Source organism: Ranitomeya imitator, chromosome 7 (genome assembly GCF_032444005.1).
Source record: "Ranitomeya imitator isolate aRanImi1 chromosome 7, aRanImi1.pri, whole genome shotgun sequence".
NCBI lineage: Eukaryota > Metazoa > Chordata > Amphibia > Anura > Dendrobatidae > Ranitomeya > Ranitomeya imitator.
In genome coordinates this window covers 176,207,123-176,232,685 of record NC_091288.1, presented here as the reverse complement: position 1 = coordinate 176,232,685, position 25,563 = coordinate 176,207,123, and the positions used below count along the sequence as shown (strand labels likewise).

At 41.9% G+C, this 25,563-nt stretch overlaps 1 protein-coding gene across 3 annotated transcripts in view; it reads left to right on the top strand.

Annotated features, from left to right (window-relative positions):
• Positions 1-25,563, top strand: part of SNX29 (sorting nexin 29) — a 597,835-nt gene that overhangs the window by 159,632 nt on the left and 412,640 nt on the right. For all 3 annotated transcript variants that reach the window (XM_069734084.1, XM_069734083.1, XM_069734082.1), the window contains one exon: positions 8,899-8,978. In XM_069734084.1, coding sequence (XP_069590185.1) covers positions 8,899-8,978 — 80 coding nt within the window. The remainder of the gene's footprint in view (positions 1-8,898; positions 8,979-25,563) is intronic.

Here is a 25,563-nt window from a genome sequence, read left to right as displayed (position 1 = left end):
TTTGCAGGATCCTTTAGTCAGTGCCAGTTGTCCATTGTTTTTGAAGGATTCACTTCCCTGCTGGTCTCTCCAGTTTGCTGTGCTTTTCTACAAAGATAAGTCCTGGCTTTGTTTTTGCTGTCCACCTGCTGTGGACCTTATAGTTCTGTGCATTTTCATGTTTTTGTCTTGTCCAGCTTAGTCTGTGAAGGATTTTTTGCAGCCTAGCTATTTCTTTGGAGATGCAGATATACCCCCCATGTCTTTAGTCAGATGTGGTGATTCGTATTTTCTGTGGTGGATATTTTCTAGTGTTTTTATACTGACCGCATAGTACTCTGTTATATTTTTTTTTTTTTTAGCTAGTATGGCATCCTATGCTAAAATCTGATTTAATTTCTGCGTATGTTATTTCCCTCTCCTCTCACAGTCAATATTTGTGAGGGGCTATCTATCCTTTGGGGATTTTCTCTGAGGCAAGATAGGTATCCTGTTTCTGTCTTTAGGGGAAGTTAGATCTTAGGCTGTGTCGAGGGGTCTAGGGAGTGTTAGGTACCCCCCACGGCTACTTCTAGTTGCGCTGCTAGGTTCAGGGTTTGCGGTCAGTACAGGGACCACCTTCTCCAGAGTCCGTCTCATGCTGCTCCTAGGCCACCAGATCATAACAGTTATCTGAGCATGCTCATGTCTTAATCGAGTATTTTCGGCATGCTCAAAAATATGCTTGAGTTGCCGTATGCTGTACGACAGTCACAATACGTTCAGGGATTGCCTGTTTGTTAGACAATACCTGCATGTGTAGCGGCTGTCGGACAACTCCGAGACATGCAGCCGCTGGGCTCTAGCATAGTATTCGAGCACACCAAAAATACTCTTAGTACACGAGCATGATCAGATAACACCTTATCCGAGCACGCTTGCTCATCACTAGTATTGATAGATTTTTCTGATCTCGTAAACCCATGAAGAGTCTGGGGTGGCCTTGACTTGTTGTTCCTGCAGATTACCAGTTTTTAACGAGTACTTGTATTTGATGTCCCCATCTGGTCACAGGATTGCCGTGATCAGGGGCATTTTATTGCAGTTTTCCCTATTCTATAACTTGCATGTTGGTATTCGACACTGTATTTAAAAACAAGCCGCGGATTCCTTGGGGAATCCTTCCTAAAACATGCTTTTCAGCTGTCGGCAATCCTGTCCTCTTTCAGTGACGAAAGTCTAAAGACCTGACAAGACTGTGAAGTTTTTTTATGCGAGAAACCTATCTGGTTAGAACCGCTAAATGATGCCTTCTGAGATGACATTTATTGCAAGACACCAAATTTCCAAGCTTTTGTTTTTTAGAAGCAATATAACAGGTGTTCATGTCTACGAGATTGACAGTATTGATGTCACTGTGTACAATTTATAGCAAAAGACATCTCCTAGGGCTTAAAAACACATGGCTGAAATAGTGATTCAGTCCACAGATTCACGGATTGTTACCTTTTATATCGATTTTGTACGTCTATGTATTCCTACATTTCTCTATTAATTGGACAATCTATCTATTTTTCGGTATGTACAGTGACTTGCAAAGGTATTCACCCCCTTGGCTTTTTAACAGTCTTTTCACATTACAACCTGTGCTTAAATATTTCTGTAATCCGATTTGTGTGTGATGCATCAGCACTAAATAGTCTTCGTTGGTGAAGTGAGAAAAATACAGGCATGAATTACATTTATGGGATCCAATAACTAGAAATTGGCATGTGCCTATGTATTCAACCCGTTTTCTATGAAGCCCCTAAAACTTTCTGGTTCAAGAATTTACCTTCATAAGTCACATGCTTGGTGAAACGAAGGAGGACTGTGTGCAATTTAAGTGTCACATGTCGGTCCGTATATACACTTTACCTTTTCTGAAAGGCCACAGGGGCTGCAACACAATTAACAAGAGGTGCCACTAACCAAACACCATGAAGACCAAGGAAATCTCCAAACAAGTCATGGACAAAGTTGTTGAGAAATGCAAGTCAGGGTTAGGTTATAGAAACATATCTCAATCTCTGAAGATCCCTCAGAGCCCCATCAAATCCATTATCATCCAATGGAAAGAACATTGTGCCATCACAAACCTGCCAAGAGAGGGCTACCCACCTAAACTCTCAGCCCGGGCAAGGAGGGCATTAATCAGAGGGGCAGCTCAGAGGCCAAAGGTAACTTTGAAGGGGCTGGAGAGTTCCCAAGCAGAGACTCGAGTATATATCCATATGGCCACAATGCACCGTACACTCCATAGAAATGGCCTTTATGAAACAGTGGACAGAAAAAAGTCTTTACCTGCATATATTGTAAGGCTCCTTTTGGGGTTTGTCAAAAGACATGTGGGAGACTGCCCAAATGTGTGGTGGAAGATGCAGTGATCAGATGAGACCAAAATTTAACTTTTTGGCCACCTAGCTAAATGCTGTGTCTGGCTCAAACCAACACAGCTCATCACTCCAAGAACACCATCCCCACAGTGAAACATGGTGGTGGCAGGATCTTGCTGTTGGGATGTTATTTGGCAGCAGGGACACAAATAATTTGTCTGAGTAGAGAGGAAGATGGATGGTGTGAAATACAGGGATGTTCTTGAGCAAAACCTGTTTGTCGGTCAGTGATTTAAGATGGAGACAGTGTTTCACCTTCCAGGAAGTCAATGACCTAAAGAATGCTGCTAAAGCAACACTCAAGTGGTTTAAGGGGAAACATGTAAATGTTTTTGGAGTGGCCTAGTCAAAGCCCAGTTCTTAATCCAATTGACAATCTGTGGTCAGACTTAAAGATTGCTGTTCACCAGAGGAAACCATCTAACTTGAAAGAGCTGGAGCAGTTTTACCTTGAGGAACCGTGAAAAAATCCCAGTGGCAAGATGTGGAAATTGTAGAGAATTATGTAAAGTCACTTGCAGCTATAATTGCCACAAAAGGAGGCTCTGCAAAGTACTGACTTTAGGGGGTGAATATCTATACACACTGAAGTTTTCAGTTAGTTTTCTCTATCTGTTGTTTGCTTCACAATTATGGTAATCTAAAACCAAATGTTCACAGTTGTAGACACGTTATTTGCATGAAATGATGCAAACACTCAAAAAAAAAAAAAACCCCACAGTGAAATTCCAGGTTGTGAAGTATCAAAACATGAAAAATTCCAAGGGGGTGAATCCTTTTGCATGCCACTGTACAATATTTGTCTTTTTTTCCTTTTTATTGGAAGCAAAAAGAAGCTACATGAATATTTTACCAATTTACCAGATTTTTTTTTATAGATATGTATGGAGCAGGTCACAGCTTTGATCATTTGTGATGATACTGAAAGGTTCCTCTGGAATAGACTACTCAAAGATCAGCTGGCGAAATGCTTTTAGAAACTGAAAGCTTTTATAATGAAAATCATTTTGCTAGTGTCAGAGTGACTTTAAGATATCCAGGTGCATTGGAAGAGGAGAAAGAACATTATTTCAATTAATTTTCGGTAAAACAACTTTCTCCGTTTTACCAGTGGAGAATTGATTGCTAAGTGACGAGCTTAGACTGCACATTGGGTCCCAGATATTGTGTGTAAAAGAGTAACTGAAAGTGACCTTTTGCCATACATGATTTTTATCAGCTTTTGTGGTTGCACGGAATAAAAATACACAATAGATTGATGATTCCATACAGACTGAACCTGATCAGTGTACGTCGGCATTGTAGGCAGGTTGCTGTCTTATTACGCTGTGGCTATCCCAGTGTTTCTAATGTAAAGACAAAGTCCAGAGCTCCAGAGAAAGACAAATAGGAACAAGAAAAATCAAAATTGGCCTAGTTTAAAAAAAAAAGAAAGAAAAGAAATAGAAAACAGTATGGCTATGTGCACACGATGCGGATTTTGCTGCATCTAGTGCACATAGCAGCAGTTTCCCATGAGTTGATATTATAATGTAAACCTATGGGAAACAGAAAACGCTGTGCACATGCTGCGGAAAAAAATGCGCGGAAACGCAGCGGTTTATATTCTGCAGCATGTCACTTCTTTCTGCGGATTCCGCAGCAGTTTTACACCTGCTCCAATAGAAAACCGTGGGTGTAATCCGCAGTGAAATCAGCAAAAAAAACGCGGTAAATTTGCCATAAATCTGCAGCAAAAATGCAGCGTTTTTGCCCTGCAGATTTATCAAATCCGCTGCGGAAAAATCCACAGTGGATCATTCTACGTGTGCACATAGCCTATAAACCCCACAGCTCTGCAGGCAGTGCAGGCAAAAATATTCTGCCTGAAGAAGATTGGAGAGTAGTGGCGTATGTCTATCCCACACAGGTAACTGACTAGAAAAATCTATGTCAACATAAAGACAACAGAGCAAGACGCCCTTAGGAGAGCCTTAATTAGAACGAGAGATACGCTTGGTTTGCTTTTAAAGAAAATCTGTGTCATCAAAATGAATTTTATACAACCCCTGGCAAAAATTATGGAATCACCGGCCTTGGAGGATGTTCATTCAGTTGTTTAATTTTGTAGAAAAAAAGCAGATCACAGACATGGCACACAACTAAAGTCATTTCAAATGGCAACTTTCTGGCTTTAAGAAACACTAAAAGAAATCAAGAACAAAAAATGTGGAAGTCAGTAATGGTTACTTTTTTAACCAAGCATAGAGAAAAAATTCTGGAATCACTCAATTATGAGGAAAAAAGTATGGAATCACCCTGTAAATTTTCATACCCAAAAATAACACCTCCATCAAATTAGATCTGCTCGTTAGTCTGATTCCACAATTTTTGCCAGGGGTTGTAGGTAAAAGCTTATTTTTTTTTTTATTTTTGTTATTAGTATCTGGATAACCCATATTAAAAAAAAAAGAAAATACTAAATAAATTCAACTGTAAAAAATGGGGAAAAAAATGCTTAACCTAAAGAGCAACACTTTGGCTATCTTGCCATAGGCTTCAACCACTCAGTCACCTGTGGAAAATGTGCTAGTTATTCTAAGAGAACCTTTATTTATTTGTAGCAGAGCCAGAGTCAATATGTATTTTTCACTTTGTTATTGACGACTAATGTTGGACAGATCGATTTACTCGACTCTAGTCCATTGGCCAGGTCAGTAGTCTCTGAAACACACCGCAGACCTTGATACAGCAGGATCTTGGTTGTTCCTGTTTGGGGAAATCCCAGCGCCCCAAACTGGATCCCCTTGACCTATATGCTGTGAACATAGCCTATACGTCTGATGAAGGAGTTTCACCTGAATACTGTACTTACCGTAATGTTACTAATGGATATGAAATACTGACAATAAATCCTATTTAAAGCGTCTCCAAGTGCCTTTATGTGTTCCTTCACTATGTCTACTAGTAGTCTCTGGAGCTGAGGTTCACAGATCTTGGCTTTCTAGATGGGATCACCAGCACAGCTTCTGAGTTGCCAGACTGGTGCGATGTCATTTGTGCATCACACCACAATGATGAAGTTTCGCTGGGGAATCCGAAAGGCACAATGCTTAGCCTCCCGTCCAGTGGCCGGAGTCTACTGACTTTGCTGACGGACCTAGGTCCTGCAAATTGGTCCTCCCAACTCTATCGACGACTTATCCTTCTGTAGTACTTGGCTATGGCCAGTACATACTGAATAGCGCTGTACTGTTTTTGCTCCGTGCATTTTATATCTGGCCACTACCAGAGCTGATAAGCTGAACGTTGGGTGTGCAAAGTGTAAGATCCCAACCAATCTGATATTGAAGTCCTATGTTACGGAGAGGTTGTCAGTATCAAAGTAATGGACAACCACTTTAAGAGGAGTAGAGTTTTCAATAAGTTATTTTTTGTCACTGGTATTTCAACAAGTATGGAGTTCTGCAGCAGTCCCTTATATGCAGTCTCTTATATTATTTGTGTGCAGCTAGGTATAAGGAATTAGGTAATTTCTAAAACAGGTTGGCAAAGGGAGAAAACGGAGCATAAGGTCAAGTGAGCATCAGAAGTTCTGGCAAAACAAAGATTTTAGGTTTTGTCTGGAATTAACTCTTTAAGGTAGATCAAAAAAGTCCTTATAGAAAGTCTTATTTCTGCAATGACGACTGATTTCCAACCAAAGAAAGGAAAATACCCAAGAAAAACATCTGGAAAAAAATTAAAAGTCCCAAACCCTGCAAAAAAAAGTTTATCCGCTGATTACTCTCTGATTACTCTGATTACTGCTCCCAGTACCCCATTGGTTGCTGCTAGAGAATCACGTAAATTAATGTCCATGTAAAACAAGGACAGCTTAGATCTCCCAGAATATAATTACCGTACCTCTTATAGATCTGCTCTCCTTCCCAGCTCATACAGAGGTCTCCTCAGAAAAAGGAGCTCTTCTGTAATGTCTGTATGTCCTGGGGCATATATAGAGAGGGGGATTTCTACATTTAATTATCTCTGCTAAAATGTAGATTAGCCTAAAGTTTCATATATGACATCATTATCCTTTTTGAAGTTGTTATACTACAATGTACAATAGGCCCAACAAATGCATCACCTCCATGGCCGGATCCCCAACACTGATCATCCAATCTTACATTTTCCCGTAACAGGCATAATCTCCTTTCAGGATCCCATAGGTATAAAATTTCGTTAACCACAGTGTATACCTGTTGGGAGCACAAATCGCTTTTACACAAACAAGCTGAGTAGTCGAGCTTCCAAATTCCACAATTATCTCCCAAGTAATGGGACGAGGTTCTAGAGTCCTCCTTACATCTTTCTCCTGCAATGTACTCTACTTCCTTCATCAGCGTTGCCTATCTCCCCAACGATTGCAGAAAATGTGAAGCTTATTACATAACAGATGCTACCGATGTATGTTGACTAATGCAGATTTTTGACACATAGCATCTTCTATTTAGTCATTTTTAGAAGTGTCGCATCATTTTTGGGAGTGTTGGATATCACCATGGCCCTTTTTCTACATACACTAGAGGTCTGCTTCTTGGGCCTTCTGGGTGAACCAATAGAGCTACATCATACTGACATCTTCTTTTGACAAACTCTATTTCTTGCACATAAGCGATAGCCCACTGTGGATGGAGGACAGACGCTCATCTCTTAGCCAATGGAAAAAAAAATTATAAACACTGTTGTGCAAAAATGAAAAAAAAAAATTCTGAAAAATAAGGGTTGCATGGAAAAGTTTTCTAAAGTATAGGGAGCTCAGTGTGCCTCTCTCTTAACTGTTGATACTCTTAGGCTCTGCTTGACCTCTAGCCTTATCGGAAGGATGCAAAGGGTAATATACCCTATCTGCGTACTTGCCAACCATGTCAATTGATCCCAACCTGGAAGTGTGCAATTACTGCTATTCATTCTAATATAAGACTAAAGTTGTGACTTATTACGTGTTCTATGAACATCAAAAACTACACATGCACAGTATGTGTTTGTATTATTTTGTTGTATTGCATACTTATGCTCTGGGTTCAATAAAAAGTTAAAACAAATTATGTGATAATGTGACTTTATAGGGAATGTTAGTTTACGTTATCAGCTTGACTCGAAGGTTTTGGCTGTCCACAGCAATATTTCTAGGCAATGTTAAGCCAGAATTATCACCCCATACTTATCGCTTAGCCCTGTACCATGGACCCCCTAAGGTTCATTTGCTACAAGATGACAAGGAATCTGTCAGCAGAATTTAGTCCCCTATACGGCCACAGACCTGTTATCAATGATGGTGATTGGTTCACAATGACGATCTATATTCTGGAAAATTAAGCAAAACAGTGAAAAACAACTTTGAATGCTGCATTCAACCAGCGCTGAGAAGTCGCTGGCCGCTTTCCAGAACTGTCAGACTCCGCTAGTCCTCCTGGCTTGATTGACATCCCACACCGGATGGTCCATCACACCCTGATCAACACTGCGCGTGCATTGGAGGTAGATTTGCCGCTTCATCTACATTTACACATCTGCCATTGCTAAAGGAGGTGGCTTATGAGGTCGTATCCGAACTTTAAGATGTCAGTCTAGCCGGGAGGGTGACCGGAAAGCTTGGCTGGAAGCCCAGCTTCACCACCCAATTGAATAGAAGATTCAAAGTTATTTTTCTCTGTTATGCTGAATGTTCCGAAAGTTAGAAGATCATCTTCGTGATGCCATCACCATCCTGGACAACAGGTTTGCAGCCTAACGCTTGCTGATGGTTCCCTTACGTCTAGGGTCACACCTCCGTATTGCTTCTCATCCCGGAGAATCAGGCCAGTTATGCTAATCGGAGTGTGATCATAGTGTGCTCCGATTTTCTTGGATGAGAAGGTGGAGAAGAAGCTTCTCCATTCTGACAGTCCATGAAAATCTTACTGCACTTGGATAGTGCAGTCCGTTTTTATTTTTTTTTTCACTGACTCATTGACTTTCATGGCCAAGTTATTGCCTACAGAGCCTGTAGAAAAAAAAGGAGAGAATCAAAAACGCAACGTGTAAACATAGCCTTAGGTTACGTATATTGCCATCTATTCCTACAATGGAGTGTGTTCCTCTCGCTGCTCCCAGATACAGCCGCCGCCTGCGCACATTGCTAATATCAGAGCTATTACATTAATCATCACTGCCCGTTATGTATGTATCCTGCACATGTCTAACTTTCTTTACTATGTAAATGCACCTGTCAGCTCGTCTTTGTAACAGGAGCCTTCCTTTCCTATATCTTACACCTGAAACTCCCTGCGAGCCGGAGTGACACTTGCTGATTTATGGGCTTTGTTGGTGTGAGCGGTGGCCGGTGCGCTAGTGGCTGCCCCCTTATGTGGAGATAATTGGCGCACTTTAAATATTACAATCATCTGCCTGTTATTTCAGAAATGTTTGCATTACCGGCGCCGCACTATAAATCCTGTACAATGACAGCATGATGCATTGTGTTCCCGTTCTGTTTGGACAGGGAAAACGAGGTATTGAAGGTGCAGCTGAAGAAGTATGTCGGCGCGGTGCAGATGCTGAAGAAAGAGGGGCAAAATGACGGTAAGGAAAACGCTGGAGTAATATGTCATTGTAATGAATTGTACAATAATGCTGCTGGGGAGAAAACTGCTCAGTGCTACAATTCACTGCAAAAAGAAGTCTTAGTAAGGGGCTCTAGTTAGTTAATGAGGCAAAATAAAACGCGCCGTACACTAAGGTGCTCCGCAGGTTTAGACTGTAGAAAATAGGAAAAAAAATCCTATAAATTAAAATGGTGTAAAGTAGAGGGGTCCGTATTAGTGATGAGCGAACGTGCTCGGATAAGATGTTATCTGAGCATGCTCTGGTGCTAACCCAGTGTCTCCGGCGGGCTCAAATAATATGCTTGAGACCCCACGGCTGCATGTCTCGCGGCTGTTCGATAGCTATAACACATGTAGGGATTGTGTAACAGACAGAAAATCCCTGCACATGTTGTGGCTGTCGAACAGCTGTGAAACATGCAGCTGTGGGAATTCAAACACATTTTTCGAGCACACTGAAGACCTCGGTTAGCACTTGAGCATGCTCAGATAACACATTACATGATGGTGTAATATTAACTTTAATCATTTTTAATACGGTAATTTGAGTGGATGAGTGTTTTGAATAACACTGTGCAATCTGATAAATAATGGGACTGCACTCGTGTAACAGAGCCCTTCTAATGATATCCTTTGTAAGGAAGCCAATAGAAGTCTCCGCCTTACGGTTCAAGACAGTTTACAAAGTTTATATAGAAGTGAGATAACAGGAAAAAAAAAGAAATAAAGAAATTAATGAACGTACAGGGCCACAGAAATTTTCCATAGGAGATCACAAGAAATCTGAGGCAACTCCCAACGTTCGAGCTTTTACAGGGGTTTTTTGGCTACCGGCTATAAGGGACCGCATTAAACATTACTTCCTAATTCAAGAGTAACCGTCGGGTTAATTTTTATTGTATAAATCAATAGGACACTTAAAAATAGTGACGTCTGTAATGTATTCTATCAGGGAGACCTGGTTCTTTCTCTGCCAAAATTGATCATTCATTCTCAAAATTCTCAGTTCTGAGGTCAAATCTGTATTCGGTGAAGAAAAATTTGACATGACTGATATAGACGATGCTATCTTGCTGCGCTCTGAAGGTGAGCAGATCGTTTGGTGGCCATCATCGGTGCCCCAGCACTTCTCCCATGCCGCAGGGAAAGATGATACCCCTGCTTGGAGCCTGGAAGAGAGCAGAGTTCGGACCGCGTCGCCATCATGCTGCCGGTCTGATCTCTCAGTCTTCCGATACGAAGTTGAGAGGCAGAGTAGCGGTGCGCTCCTCAAAAAGGAACACTCAAAAATCTGTTAGCGGAGTTGAGCAAAAATATTCTTAGGACCCTGGTCCGGTGGCCACATAAGTCGTTTATAGTTGCCGGAGCAGAGCGTTGCGAACCTTCTACCTGCCAGCATCCCGGTGCGTCTTCTGCATAGTAGACCTGGCAAGACATCATGCATGCATCATGCCAAAACGATGACTATCTTGCCTGGCTTTTACATCTGAAAAGGTGCTGGGAAGATGGTGATTCACAAAGGCTCTGGTCTGACAGCAATGGACTACCGCCCATCAAATCTTTTTGCTCAACTTTAATGATTAGGGCATTGTAAAAAATGGAATTTGTGTAATCTGCTAGGAAAATGCAGATGGATAACATTGACAGACTTACTGCTATACTGGATCTTCTAAATTATACATATATATATATACAAAAATATGAGGGGTGTACTTTTTTTTTGTGATATACCGTGTGTATACGTATATATATATATATATATATATATATATATATATATATATATACTTTTATACAATGTAAAGTATAAAAGTATATACTGTAAAGTGTACAGCTTGTATAACCGTGTAAATTTGGTGCCCTCTAAATAAGTCAACAAGCAGCCATTAATGTCAAAACCGCTGGCAGCAAAAGTGAGTACACCCCTAAGTGAAAATAGTCAAATTGGCCATTTTCCCTCCCTGGTGTCATGTGACTCATTAGTGTTACCAGGTCTCAGGAGTGAATGGAAAATTTTGGTGTCATCGCTCTCACACTCTCTCATACTTTGAACATGGTTCCTCATGACAAAGAACTCTCTGAGGATTTGAAAAAATCAATTGTTTTTCTACATAAAGATTGCCGAGGCTATAAGGAGATTGCCAACACCCTGAAACTGAGCAGCATCACGGTGGGCAAAACCATACATAAGTTTAACAAGACAGGTTCCATTCAGAACAGGCCTCGCCATGGTTGACCAAAGAATTTAGCGTCATACCCAAAGGTTGTCTTTTCAAAATAGACGTATGAGTGCTGCCAGCACTTCTGCAGAGGTTAATGGGGTGGCGGTCAACCTGTCTGTGCTAAAACCATACGCCACACACTGCATCAAATTGGTCTGCATGACTGTTGTCCCATAAGGATGCCTCTTGTAAAGATGATGTACAAGAAAGCCCACAAACAGCTTGCTGAAGACAAGCAGACTAAGGCGATATCCTATGCTCTGTTGAGACCAACATAAACTTATTTGAAGAGGATTCCATTGGCCACTGGTGAAGCTCTACTGACCTCCATGCCTAAGAGAGATAAGGCAGTACTTAAAAATAAAGGTGGCCACACAAAATTTTGACACTTTGGGCACAATTTGGCCATTTTCACTTAGGGGGTGTACTCACTTTTGTTGCCAGCGGTTTCCATATTAACTGTTGTGGGTTGAGTTATTTAGAGGGCACACCACATTTACAAAAATGTGATAATGTGATGGCTGTACTCACTGTGATACACTGTGTGCGTATGTACAGTGGCATGTAAAAGTTTGGGCACCCATGGTCAAAATTACTGTTATTGTGAACAGTTAAGCAAGCTGAAGAGTAAATGATCTCTAAAAGGCCTAAAGGTTAAGATTACACATTTCCTTTGTATTTTAGGCAAAAACATAAAATATATTGTCCTTTTTTACATTTTAAAAATTACAAAAAGGAAAATGGGCCTATGCAAAGGTTTGGGCACCCCTGGATATTTCTGTGCTAATATAATTTTGAACAAGGTTTCAGACCTTAATTAACCTGTTAGAGTTATGGCTTGTTTACTATCATCGTTAGGAAAGGGCAGTTGATGCAAATTTCCCAGCTTTATTAAAACCTAGCCACCTCTAACCTTGTGCCAAAATACAACAGTCATGGGTTATTCTAAGCAGCTGCCTAGCACTCTGAAAATGAAAATGGTGGTGGTCCACAAAGCAGGAGAAGGCTATAAGAAGATAGAAAAGCTTTTTCAAGTTTCTCTTTTCTCAGTTTGAAATGAAATTAAGAAATGGCAGTTATCAGGAACAGTGGAGGTCCAGATAAGGTCTGGAAAATCAAGCAAAATTTCAGTGAGTACTGCTCGTAGGATTGCTAGAGAGGCAAATCAGAATCCCTTCTTGATTGCAAAAGACCCTCAGAAAGATTTACCAGACTCTGGAGTTGTTGTACATTGTTCTACTTTTCAGAGAAACCTGTAATAATATGGCCTTCAGAAGAAAACCTCTCCTGCATCCTCACTATAAAATTCAGCATCAGAAGTATGCAAAAGAACATCTAAACAAACCTAATGCATTTTGAAAACAAATCCTGTGGACCAATGCGGTTAAGATAGTACTCTTTGGCCACAATGAGCAAAGGTTTGTGTGGAGTAAAAAAAGCACTGAATTTCAGGAAAATATATCTCTAACCTTTAAGCTTGTGGGTGGCTCAATCATGCTTTGGGGTTGTTCTGTAGCCAATGGTACGGAGAACATTTCACGGGTAGAGGGAAGAATGGATTCAATGAAATTTCAACAAATTCTTGATGCAAACAACACAATCTGTAAAAAAGCTGAAGTTAAAAAGAGGATGACTTCTACAAATGTCAAAATCCACAGTAGACTACCTCAAATGGTGCAAAGTGAAGGTTTTACAATAACCCTCAAAGTCCCCTAACCTGAACATCATTGAAAATTTGTGGCTAGACCTCAAAACAGCAGTGCATGTAAGATGTCCCATGAATATCACAGAACTGGAAGAATTTTCCAAGGAAGAATGGATGAAAATCCCTCAAAAAAGAATTGAAAGACACTTGGCTGGCTACAAGAAGAATTTACAAGCTGTGATACTTTCAAAAGCGGGAGCTACTAGGTGCTAACCATGCAGGGTGCCCAAACTTCTGCATCGGCCCATTTTCTTTTTTGTAATTTTTAAAATGGAAAAAATTTTACAATATATACCGTATATACTCGAGTATAAGCCGAGATTTTCAGCCCATTTTTTTGGGCTGAAAGTCCCCCTCTCGGCTTATACTCGAGTCATATACCCGGGTGTCAGCAGGGGAGGGGGAGCGGGGGCTGTGTAATCATACTTACCTGCTCCCAGCGCGGTCCCTGCAGTCCCTGGCTTCTCCGGCGCTGCAGATTCTTCCTGCACTGAGCGGTCACATGGCACCGCTCATTACAGAAATGAATAGGCAGCTCCACCCCCATAGGGGAGGAGCCGCATATTCATTGCTGTAAATGATCGGTGCCATGTGACCGCTCAATTACAGGAAGAAGCTGCAGCGCCGGAGAAGCCAGGGACTGCAGGGACCGCGCTGCAGCAGGTAAGGGGTGCGCAGCGCTATAATTACCTGCTCCTCGCTCCGGCTCCGTCTGCAGCGTCCTCTAGCAGTGACGCTCAGGTTAGAGGGCGCTGTGACGTAGTCAGTGCGCGCCCTCTGCTGAGCGTCAGTGCTGGAGACGGAGCCGCAGAGGAGCAGGTAATTATTGAAAGCGCCGGCGTCCTGAGAAGAGAGGTGAGTATGTGATTTTTTTTTTTTTTTATGGCAGCACCAGCAGCATTCTAAGGAGCACCTATGGGGCCATAAAGGTGCAGAGCATATAAGGGGCACAGCATTATAAGGAGCACCTATGGGGCCATAAAGGTGCAGAGCATATATGGCACAGCATTATAAGGAGCACCTATGGGGCCATAAAGGTGCAGAGCATATATGGGGCACAGCATTATAAGGAGCACCTATGGGGCCATAAAGGTGCAGAGTATATATGGGGCACAGCATTATAAGGAGCACCTATGGGGCCATAAAGGTGCAGAGCATATAAGGGGCACAGCATTATAAGGAGCACCTATGGGGTAATAAAGGTGCAGAGCATATAAGGGGCACAGCATTATAAGGAGCACCTATGGGGCCATAAAGGTGCAGAGCATATATGGCACAGCATTATAAGGAGCACCTATGGGGCCATAAAGGTGCAGAGCATATATGGGGCACAGCATTATAAGGAGCACCTATGGGGCCATAAAGGTGCAGAGCATATAAGGGGCACAGCATTATAAGGAGCACCTATGGGGCCATAAAGGTGCAGAGCATATATGGGGCACAGCATTATAAGGAGCACCTATGGGGCCATAAAGGTGCAGAGCATATATGGGGCACAGCATTATAAGGAGCACCTATGGGGCCATAAAGGTGCAGAGCATATATGGGGCACAGCATTATAAGGAGCACCTATGGGGCCATAAAGGTGCAGAGCATATATGGGGCACAGCATTATAAGGAGCATCTATGGGGCCATAATCAACGGTGCAGAGCATTCTATATAGCACAGTTGTATATGGAGCATCTATGGGGCAATAATGAACGGTATGGAGCATCTATTTTTATTTTTGAAATTCACCGGTAAATGCTGCATTTTCTACCCTAGGCTTATACTCGAGTCAATAAGTTTTCCCAGTTTTTTGTGGCAAAATTAGGGGGGTCGGCTTATACTCGGGTCGGCTTATACTCGAGTATATACGGTATATATTTTCCTAAACTACAAAGGAAATGTGTCATCCTTAACTTTAGCCCTTTTAGAGATCATTTTAGCTTCAACTTGTTAAATTGCTCACAATAAAAAGTTATTTTGACAAGGGGTGCCCAAAATTTTACATGCCACTCTATGTAAATATATATATATATATATATATATATATATATATATATATATATATGCACCGAAGCAAATCATGATGGAAGAACAACTGACAGCAATGGTATGAGATGAGCTTACAGTGCACATTTGCACCCATGGAGGGGGGTTCTCGGTACAGAAAGGTCTGTCAGGTGCTCCTCGCGGAGATGCCCTCAGTCCCATCTCCCATTGCTAACACTTAATGAATGGTGAGAAGTGTGTGTCAGCCGAGGTTGGCTCTGTCAGGAATGTTAACACACGGTTAAAGGATCGTCCCTTGTAAATAAATTGTGTTTCCTAGCTGCTGTTCAATTAATTACATTGTGGTGCAGCCTCGTCTTATCTTGAAAAATGGTAATGGCGAGATAGTGGTCTCAATTATTAATGGCTACAAGTCCAGGAGCTGCTTTTTCCTGTTAGTAATTGGAAACCTTTATAAATAAGACCTTGTAGCACTAAAGTCAGCAATTTGGCTTTAATTTTTCATTTTCACCTTGTTACTCATTGTTCCGTAATCTGCCCATTAAATGGAAAGATTGAAGACCTGATTTGTTAAGCAAACAGAAAGCCGGCACTCTTCATCCTCCTCTTCTAGGTAATTCAAACACATTACCTTCATTGTCCAAACTTTTCATTTAGTCTCATTTCTGCATGAGAAGGAGAGAACAAGAACATTACTGTAAGTAATCATAATTTATTTTGCAGCTTTAGCAGCTTAAAATGACCTTTCCAGCCGATCACATTCCTAGCCGTAATGTGAGATCTGAAACAAGTCATTTTCGAGCTGTGTGAATAGTGGCTCAGGCTTCATGCACATTGCGGCTGATCCCTACTCTTAGTGTGTGCCCCGAGAAAAGCTCCTCACGCTGCAAATAGGACTTTACTCACCTGCCCGTATTCCGGAAAAATGCGTGTTCAGTCTTTGCCATGCGAGTATACATCAGTATACCTATTTTTCTATCTCTATAGGATATCGCTGCAGACTGTACTCAATTACAATTGCTGCCACAAAGTGTAGCACACGGTATATGTTTTTGTGCAGTTAGTCAGCTGACAATGTACAGCCCTGCGCAGTCTCATATGACAGTGCCATCCATATAACCCGGTGGACTTATCAATTGTAAAGTGCCTTTCCCTTACAAGTGATGGCTTTTTAGTGGTTCAGTGCTAAAACGCGTGTTGGCACAATTTGTCATGAATGAATGCTTATACTCTGGGTTCTTTCTATTCTTGAGCAGTGCTGTGTTACTCCAGCTCGTTTTATTTTTAATTATTTTCCTTATCTTAGAGGCGTTATCCAGCTTAGTGCAATTTTTTTTCCCCAAACGCTACAGCTTGCCGAATCCTAATGTGTACCACACACACTGTTGGGATTTAACTCTTCTGGTTGGGTCAAGTGTTTGTTTTGTGACCATAAGTATACGATTTGTGTACATGCAGTGTGTTACATGCCTGTTCTGGGTATCTTGGGCTCCACTCCCTGCTCCTGGGTACACTGCTCTCTGTTGTGCTCCACATCAGGATTTGCAGGTTGCCCATCGTGGATCAATGAAATCATCTCCATAGACCTATTTATGGCCAATTGACACACTCACCTGTGTCTTGGGATTGAGACTCTAGACTTCGACTTGGTGTGCTCCACCTTCTGTGCATTCTATGCTTTTCTTCCATCACTTCTGGGCTCCACTATCGGCCCTGCCACTCCTGAGATTCCTGAATGTGCCAATTCCTTGCTTCCCATGTACCTTTCATGCTTGCTGGACTAGACTAGCACCTGGGGTCCTTGTGCCCACCCAGACCTGTGGCTTAGAGGATCCACCTCACTAGGTGAGCCTAACACAATGAAGTGCCCATTAGCATCTCACCCTCCTCTCTCCTTGTTCTCTCTATGTTCTTCTGCGGGTAAGAAGCTACTGGGCACATGACCACAGGTATTGCATTCCCGTACTTGCAGTCATGTAATGACCACACAAACCAGCAAGCAGAGCCAAATCCTAACCGGGTGTATGCTACACACTTCTTGCAATCTGCTGTGCTTGCTGAAAATTTCTGCTGCGGAGGACAACCACTTTAAGTACGTGAGTTTTAAAAAATTGGTCTTTATTTTGAATCGTATTACTGCATTTTTTGGACTATAAGACGCATTTTTTCCTCCAAAAATATCCTGGTATGATTGGCCCCAATCCTGGTATGCATGGCCTCATCATAAAACAATAAAAAAAAGACCCAAACCATTACACTTACCTTCCCGGCGCTCCCTCACTGCGTCTTGTTCCAATGCCATCAGCTGCTTTATGCTGCCATGACGTCCCCACATGGCAGTGACATCATGCCCTGCTTGCAAACCGAAGGGGAGCTGCTGGAATACTCACTGCTCTGCATGCCAGGACTGTGTGCATGGAGAGCAGTGAGTATTCATTGCTCTTTAATAGCGAGTAGAGTGTCAGCTAGAGCCTTCCTGCAGCTGCCGGCGGTCATGTGTGCTGCTACTTAAGAGAAATGAATATTCACCACATTCTACACCCATGGGACATGCACACCAGGATAAGATGAGGGAGCCATGCATACCAGGATAGGGATGAGGGGGCATACATACCAGGATGGGGGTGACCATGCATACCAGAATAGGGATGAAGGGCCCATGTGTATCTGGATGGGGATGAGGTGACCATATATACCAGGATAGGGGATATTAAGTAAGGAATTGATGCATTTTTGGCTTCAATTTTTTTCCTAATTTCCTTCTCTAAAACCTAGATGCAGCTTATGGTCCGATGCGTCTTATAGTCTGAAAAATACGGTACTTAGAATGGAAAGCTAATATACTTTGTTTTTCAAATGTGCCCTGATGTCTTGATTTCATCTCCATGTGGCTGTTCCAGTAGCTTCCCTTTCAGTATGGTATTGAGACTGGAGAGACCATCCTTACCCTGTTTTTGTCAACATTGTTTGTATTAACCCCTCTGTGACCTTAGACGCACTATCCCGTCAAGGTGCCCTGGGCTTATCTGACCCTGGACGGGATAGTACGTCATAGCGATCGGCAGCGCTCACGGGGGCAGCGCCGCCGATTGCGGCCGGGTGTCAGCTGCTTATCGCAGCTGACATCCGGCATTATGTGCCAGGAGAGGTCACGGCCCCCCCCCCCCCCCCCCCCCGGGACATTAACCCCTGGCACACCGCGATCAAACATGATCGCGATGTGCCGGCGGTGCAGGGAAGCACCGCGCAGGGAGGGGGCTCCCTGCGGGCTTCCCTGAGCCCCCCGCAGCAACGCGATGTGATCGCGTTGCTGCGGGGGTCTTACCTCCCTCCCTGCCTGCTCCAGCCCCGGATCCAAGATGGCCACGGATCCGGGTCCTGCAGGGAGGGAGGTGGCTTCACAGAGCCTGCTCACAGCAGGCACTGTGAAGTCTGCAGCGCTGCTAGTCAGATCAGTGATCTGACAGAGTGCTGTGCAAACTGTCAGATCACTGATCTGTGATGTCCCCCCCCTGGGACAAAGTAAAAAAGTAAAAAAAAATTTTTCCAAATGTGTAAAAAAAAAAATAAAAAAAAATATTCCAAAATAATGAAAAAAAAAAATATTATTCCCATAAATACATTTCTTCATCTAAATAAAAAAAAAATAAATAAAAGTACACATATTTAGTATCACCGCGTCCGTAACGACCCGATCTATAAAACTGTCCCACTAGTTAACCCCTTCAGTAAACACCGTAAGAAAAAAAAAAAAAAAAAAGGCAAAAAACAACGCTTTATTATCATACCGCCGAACAAAAAGTGGAATAACACGCGATCAAAAAGACAGATATAAATAACCATGGTACCGCTGAAAACGTCATCTTGTCCCGCAAAAAACGAGCCGCCATACAGCATGATCAGCAAAAAAATAAAAAAGTTATAGTCCTCAGAATAAAGCGATGCAAAAATAATTATTTTTTCTATAAAATAGTTTTTATCATATAAAAGCGCCAAAACATAAAAAAATGATATTAATGAGGTATCGCTGTAAACGTACTGACCCGAAGAATAAAACTGCTTTATCAATTTTACGAAACGCGGAACGGTATAAACGCCTCCCCCAAAAGAAATTCATGAGTAGCTGGTTTTTGGTCATTCTGCCTCACAAAAATCGGAATAAAAAGCGATAAAAAAATGTCACATGCCCGAAAATGTTACCAATAGAAACGTCAACTCGTCCCGCAAAAAACAAGACCTCACATGACTCTGTGGACCAAAATATGGAAAAATTATAGCTCTCAAAATGTGGTATTGCAAAAAATATTTTTTGCAATAAAAAGCGTCTTTCAGTGTGTGACGGCTGCCAATCATAAAAATCTGCTAAAAAACCCGCTATAAAAGTAAATCAAACCCCCCTTCATCACCCCCTTAGTTAGGGAAAAATAAAAAAAATGTATTTATTTCCATTTTCCCGTTAGGGCTAGGGTTAGGGCTAGGGTTAGGGTTGGGGCTACAGTTAGGGTTGGGGCTACAGTTAGGGTTAGGGTTTAGATTACATTTACAGTTGGGAATAGGGTTGGGATTAGGGTTAGGGGTGTGTCAGGGTTAGAGGTGTGGTTAGGGTTACCGTTGGAGTTAGGGTTAGGGGTGTGTTTAGATTAGGGTTTCAGTTATAATTGGGGGGTTTCCACTGTTTTGGCACATCAGGGGCTCTCCAAACACGACATGGCGTCCGATCTCAATTCCAGCCAATTCTGCGTTGAAAAAGTAAAACAGTGCTCCTTCCCTTCCGAGCTCTCCCGTGTGCCCAAACAGGGGTTTACCCCAACATATGGGGTATCAGCGTACTCAGGACAAATAGGACAACAACTTTTGGGGTCCAATTTCTCCTGTTACCCTTGGGAAAATACAAAACTGGGGGCTAAAAAATAATTTTTGTGGGAAAATAAAAAGATTTTTTATTTTCACGGCTCTGCGTTATAAACTGTAGTGAAACACTTGGGGGTTCAAAGTTCTCACAACACATCTAGATAAGTTCATTGAGGGGTCTAGTTTCCAATATGGGGTCACTTGTGGGGGATTTCTACTGTTTAGGTACATTAGGGGCTCTGCAAACGCAATCTGACGCCTGCAGACCAATCCATCTAAGTCTGCATTCCAAATGATGCTCCTTCCCTTCCGAGCCCTCCCATGCGCCCAAACGGTCGTTCCCCCCCACATATCGGGTATCGACGTACTCAGGACAAATTGGACAACAACATTTAGGGTCCAATTTCTCTTGCTAACCTTGGAAAAATACAAAACTGGGGGCTAAAATATAATTTTTGTGGAAAAAAAAATATTTTTTATTTGCACGGCTCTGCGTTATAAACTGTAGTGAAATACTTGGTGGTTCAAAGCTCTCACAACACATCAAGATGAGTTTCTTAGGGGGTCTACTTTCCAAAATGGTGTCACTTGTGGGGGGTTTCTACTGTTTAGGTACATTAGGGGCTCTGCAAACGCAATGTGACGCCTGCAGACCAATCCATCTAAGTCTGCATTCCAAATGGCGCTCCTTCCCTTCCGAGCCCTCCCATGTGCCCAAACGGTGGTTCCCCCCCCCCACATATGGGGTATCAGCGTACTCAGGACAAATTGGACAACAACTTTTGGGGTCCAATTTCTCCTGTTACCCTAGGGAAAATACAAAACTGGGGGCTAAAAAATAATTTTTGTGGGAAAAAAATTTTGTTTTATTTTTATGGCTCTGCATTATAAACTTCTGTGAAGCCCTTGGTGGGTCAAAGTGCTCACCACACATCCAGATAAGTTCCTTAGGGGGTCTACTTTCCAAAATGGTGTCACTTGTGGGGGGTTTCAATGTTTAGGCACATCAGGGGCTCTCCAAACGCAGCATGGCGTCCCATCTCAATTTCTGTCAATTTTGCATTGAAAAGTCAAACGGCGCTCCTTCCCTTCCGAGCTCTCCCATGCGCCCAAACAGTGGTTTACTGCCACATATGGGGTATCAGCATACTCAGGACATATTGGACAACAACTTTTGAGGTCCAATTTCTTCTCTTACCCTTGGAAAAATAAAAAATTGGGGGCAAAAATATAATTTTTGTGAAAAAATATGATTTTTTATTTTTACGGTTCTGCATTATAAACTTCTGTGAAGCACTTGGTGGGTCAAAGTGCTCACCACACCTCTAGATAAGTTCCTTAGGGGGTCTACTTTCCAAAATGGTGTCACTTGTGGGGGGTTTCAATGTTTAGGCAAATCAGTGACTCTCCAAACGCAACATGGCGTCCCATCTCAATTCCTGTCAATTTTGCATTGAAAAGTCAAACGGCGCTCCTTCCCTTCCGAGCTCTCCCATGCGCCCAAACAGTGGTTTACTGCCACATATGGGGTATCAGCGTACTCAGGACAAATTGGACAACAACTTTTGGGGTCCATTTTCTCCTGTTACCCTTGGTAAAATAAAACAAATTGGAGCTGAAGTAAATTTTTTGTGTAAAAAGTTAAATGTTCATTTCTATTTAAACATTCCAAAAATTCCTATTAAACACCTGAAGGGTTAATAAACTTCTTGAATGTGGTTTTGAGCACCTTGAGGGGTGCAGGTTTTAGAATGGTGTCACACTTGGGTATTTTCTATCATATAGACCCCTCAAAATGACTTCAAATGAGATGTGGTCCCTAAAAAAAAATGGTGTTGTGAAAATGAGAAATTGCTGGTCAACTTTTAACCCTTATAACTCCCTAACAAAAAAAAAATTTGGTTCCAAAATTATGCTGATGTAAAGGAGACATGTGGGAAATGTTACTTATTAAGTATTTTGTGTGACATATCTCTGTGATTTAATTGCATAAAAATTCAAAGTTTGAAAATTGCGAAATTTTCAAAATTTTCGCCAAATTTCCGTTTTTTTCACAAATAAACGCATGTACTATCAAAGAAATTTTACCACTATCATGAAGTACAATATGTCACGAGAAAATAGTGTCAGAATCACCAGGATCCGTTGAAGCGTTCCAGAGTTATAACCTCATAAAGGGACAGTGGTCAGAATTGTAAAAATTGGCCCGGTCATTAACGTGCAAACCACCCTTGGGGGTAAAGGGGTTAAAGGATCTGCCCGAAAGCTTAGATTGTGAAATGTGCCTTTCTTATGGCTGATGCAAAGATGGAGGAGAGGGCTGGTTTAGCTATTAAAATCATCCAGTCAGCCAGCCCCATCCACACACATTGATGGTCACGTGCCAGCACCTGAAATGTTCTCGTTTGTCGAGCATAACGCAGGAGTGTAGCCGCTGAGTTCACAAAAGGTGCCCTCAATCTTGGACATTGGGGCAAACAATAAAATATATTAATATATTCAAAAGTGTCACTATAATACCCCTGCTGCCACTATAATACCCCAACGGTCAACAAATGTTATATAATTTTTCTAACACAATGGAAAATATTTTTGTTCCACTGGAAAACTTCTTTGTAACTTTTCACACAAGCGGAAATGTGCATGCTGTAAAGAACCGTAACGCAAATATATTAAAAACTTGTGTAATTTTCATTACTAAATAAGTTTAATTCACATAAATTCTGAACACCCTTTTCAGGAGCGGGCTTTTTTTAATGGTTTTTGTGCATTCGTTTTTTCTTCTGTTTATTCCAAAAATGATAAATAACTTTCTTATTTTTATTATTTGTTTTTCTGTTGACATATACATAGTATGAGGGCGTTTTTTTTTTGGAGTTTTGAATGACTGCAAAAATATATTAAAAATATTAATTTTAAATTGGAATGGAATTGGGAAAATAAAACAGCAACTCTGCCTTTTTTTGTTTTGCTTTTTTTAAAGGGAAGCTGCCACCAGTTTTCTTGTATTTTGTTTTTTTGTGAAATTAAGCTTAAAATAGTAATTAAAATGTATTAATGCAATGTTTGCACTGTTTGCAAACCTTTCTATATGAAAAATATTATATATTTTTCTACAAATATACATATTTACCACTAGGGGGAGCATTTTCCGTTTTAGACCTCAAGCAGCTATAGTAAGATTTAGCAGCTTTACTGTTAGCAGCAAAATTGGGGCAGTAACTGCTGACATCACCATTTCCCTCCCCTTTTGGGTGCTCTAATATCCCTGGGGCAGAATGAAGAGCAGCATCACAGGGCAGCGCCATTTTGTGTGTGACTGCCCTGTGACTTGCTATCACCAGCAGTTACTGCATCAGAGGCACAGCTTGTTTACAGAGGAGCAGAACACAGTGGGCTCAGCAGCATTTTTTGTGAATAACATTCTTGCCATCCCCCTTCCCCCACCTTAATCCCTGTCCTGTCAGCTGCCCTGCTCTCTCTCCAGGTGTCACCTCCCTCTCTGCAGGCTGTGAGTGCAGCTTACAGGAGATCACAGGGACTGTGTGTGAGGGGGAGGCAGAGACACAGCAGGAGAAGCACACAGGGCAGTGTGTGAGGAGCAGAGGATGTGCCTACTTGGAGTACAGAGGAGCAGTGAGGGCTTCTTCTGTCCTGAGATAGAGAGCACAGGGCTATAATAAAATGACAGCTAGTCACACCTACAGCAGTGAGTTGTAAAGCCCACAGAGGCGTGCCCAGCTCACTGCTTATGCTGCTGCAATGTTACAGATAGGGTCAGCGCCGGTCTATTATCTCCTATGTCCATGGGGTGCCGTAATCTGACACTGATAATGCCCTGCTACTGCTGCAAAACCAAGATGTCAGCCCCCAGTGCATTCTTTAAACTCATATAACACATGAAATCTGTTTCACATGCATTTCAAACTTGCTTATAGCAGCATGTTATGCTACATTACAGTGATTTATTAATGACCTACAAAAGCGGTACCTTCACTTTAAGACACTAATTTTTCTTTAAAAATTACCAGGTAGCTTTGGTCGACTGATCAGTACGTTTATGGCGATACCAAAGGTAGTCATAAAGAAGGTTGGATTGATCGGGACTCTGTGGCTGCACTAAGTCTGAAGTGAAAGTCTGTGCCAAGAACTGCTGAAGCTAGCCATTTTATTAGTGGTTTTCAGTAATGATGCATTTCAGGTCATAGCGGTCAAACCTGGTGTCACGGGGCTACCACGACAGAGAGGTTCCAGAGAACTGCAGCGCTATGGGCCTCGTTCACACACAGTGATCAGAAGCTCTTCTCCTGTATTCTGACGTGGCTGCTTTGTGCCAGCAGTGCAGGAGTTAATCTGTTGCTGAGTTGCTGTGAGCTGGGTCTCTCAGCTGAAGGTGATTTTGTAATCTCCTCCTCTATATAGACCCAGCCTTGACTTCAGCTATTGTCAGTGATCAGATCAGCTGCCTGGCTTGGAGGTTGAAGGAGCGTGGTGTATTAGGAGCTTGGAGGTTTATTTACAGAGACTGGTGTCTGCTGTTTTGGTTGCATGTTAAACCTGTATTCCTTCCTAGTTTTTTCCTTCTTTTTCTTTCTATGTGTTACTTCTGTGGTTGTGTGAGCATTTGGTGAGTTTGATACTTTTAGTTGCCTTGTCTGTATACCCTGTTTATTGTTTTATTTATACACTGGTGCAGTCCACCTCCTTTGGGGGGTGAGGGGGCCATTGATAGGGCCTGCACAGGAGACAAGGATACGCTGGCGGCTCAGGCCTCCTAACCATCATAGGTACCCGAGAGATAAGGGAAAGTCAGGGCCCCATTATAGTGGCAGGGACAGGTGCGGGTCCCAGTACGCCGTCCTGCTCCTTTATCGCTGTTAACGGCGTAACACCTGGTGACAGATTCCCTTTAAGGACTGTTCCCTACACGATAAAAACATAACTATCCTCCATTCATGTACGGCATTATTAATAGGCAGATATCTTACTAAACCTGAAATATTAGGAGCCTGTTCATATTGGTGTAATCAGATTTGTATGGCTTTTTCACCCACTGCACTTTTCAAGCACATGAAGAGTCATTGAAGACCTAAACTCATCCATTCCTCCTGTATGTTGCATCCAAGATTTTACCTGTGTTCAAAGGGACCACACTGGTACTGTGGATTCCATGTGCTACATAACATGGGCGCTCAGTGGCGCTGCTGCTTAGACGTTTTTCTATACTTTTTCTCCTAGTTGATCCGAGCTCATTAATAAATCGTAGATGAAGACTTATTTTTAGTTGGAATTCTTGTGTACATTGCAGTCAGATGTTCAGTTATACTAGGATAGCAGGTGGCGAGCTTTGCATTGCACAATCAGAGCGCTATTCAATGCTATGTTTTGGCACGTTTTTTGTTTCATGCATGTCACACAAAATTAGAAACTCAGACAGCTGTCCGAAGCCTAATCTATAGACCATCTTTAAAAAAAAATAAAAAAATAAAATGCATCTTATGTCACTTTAAATGCTTAGAGTACGATTGTTGTTCAAACTAATATTTCGATAAAACTTGGTAATAAGAAGTAATAAAGATCAAAATAATAAAAAATATATATTTAATGCCGGGGAATTTGGGTTATATCTTGCTTTTTTGCAGAATAGGGCAAGTGACACATTGTATTTATTAATACTTTTTTTTTCAGTGAACCTGTAACTTTCTTTTTAGGCCCTAAAGCACTACTATAGTTTTACAACTGTGATAGTTATCGCATTTTGAAGTTACAGTCATGGCCAAAAGTATTG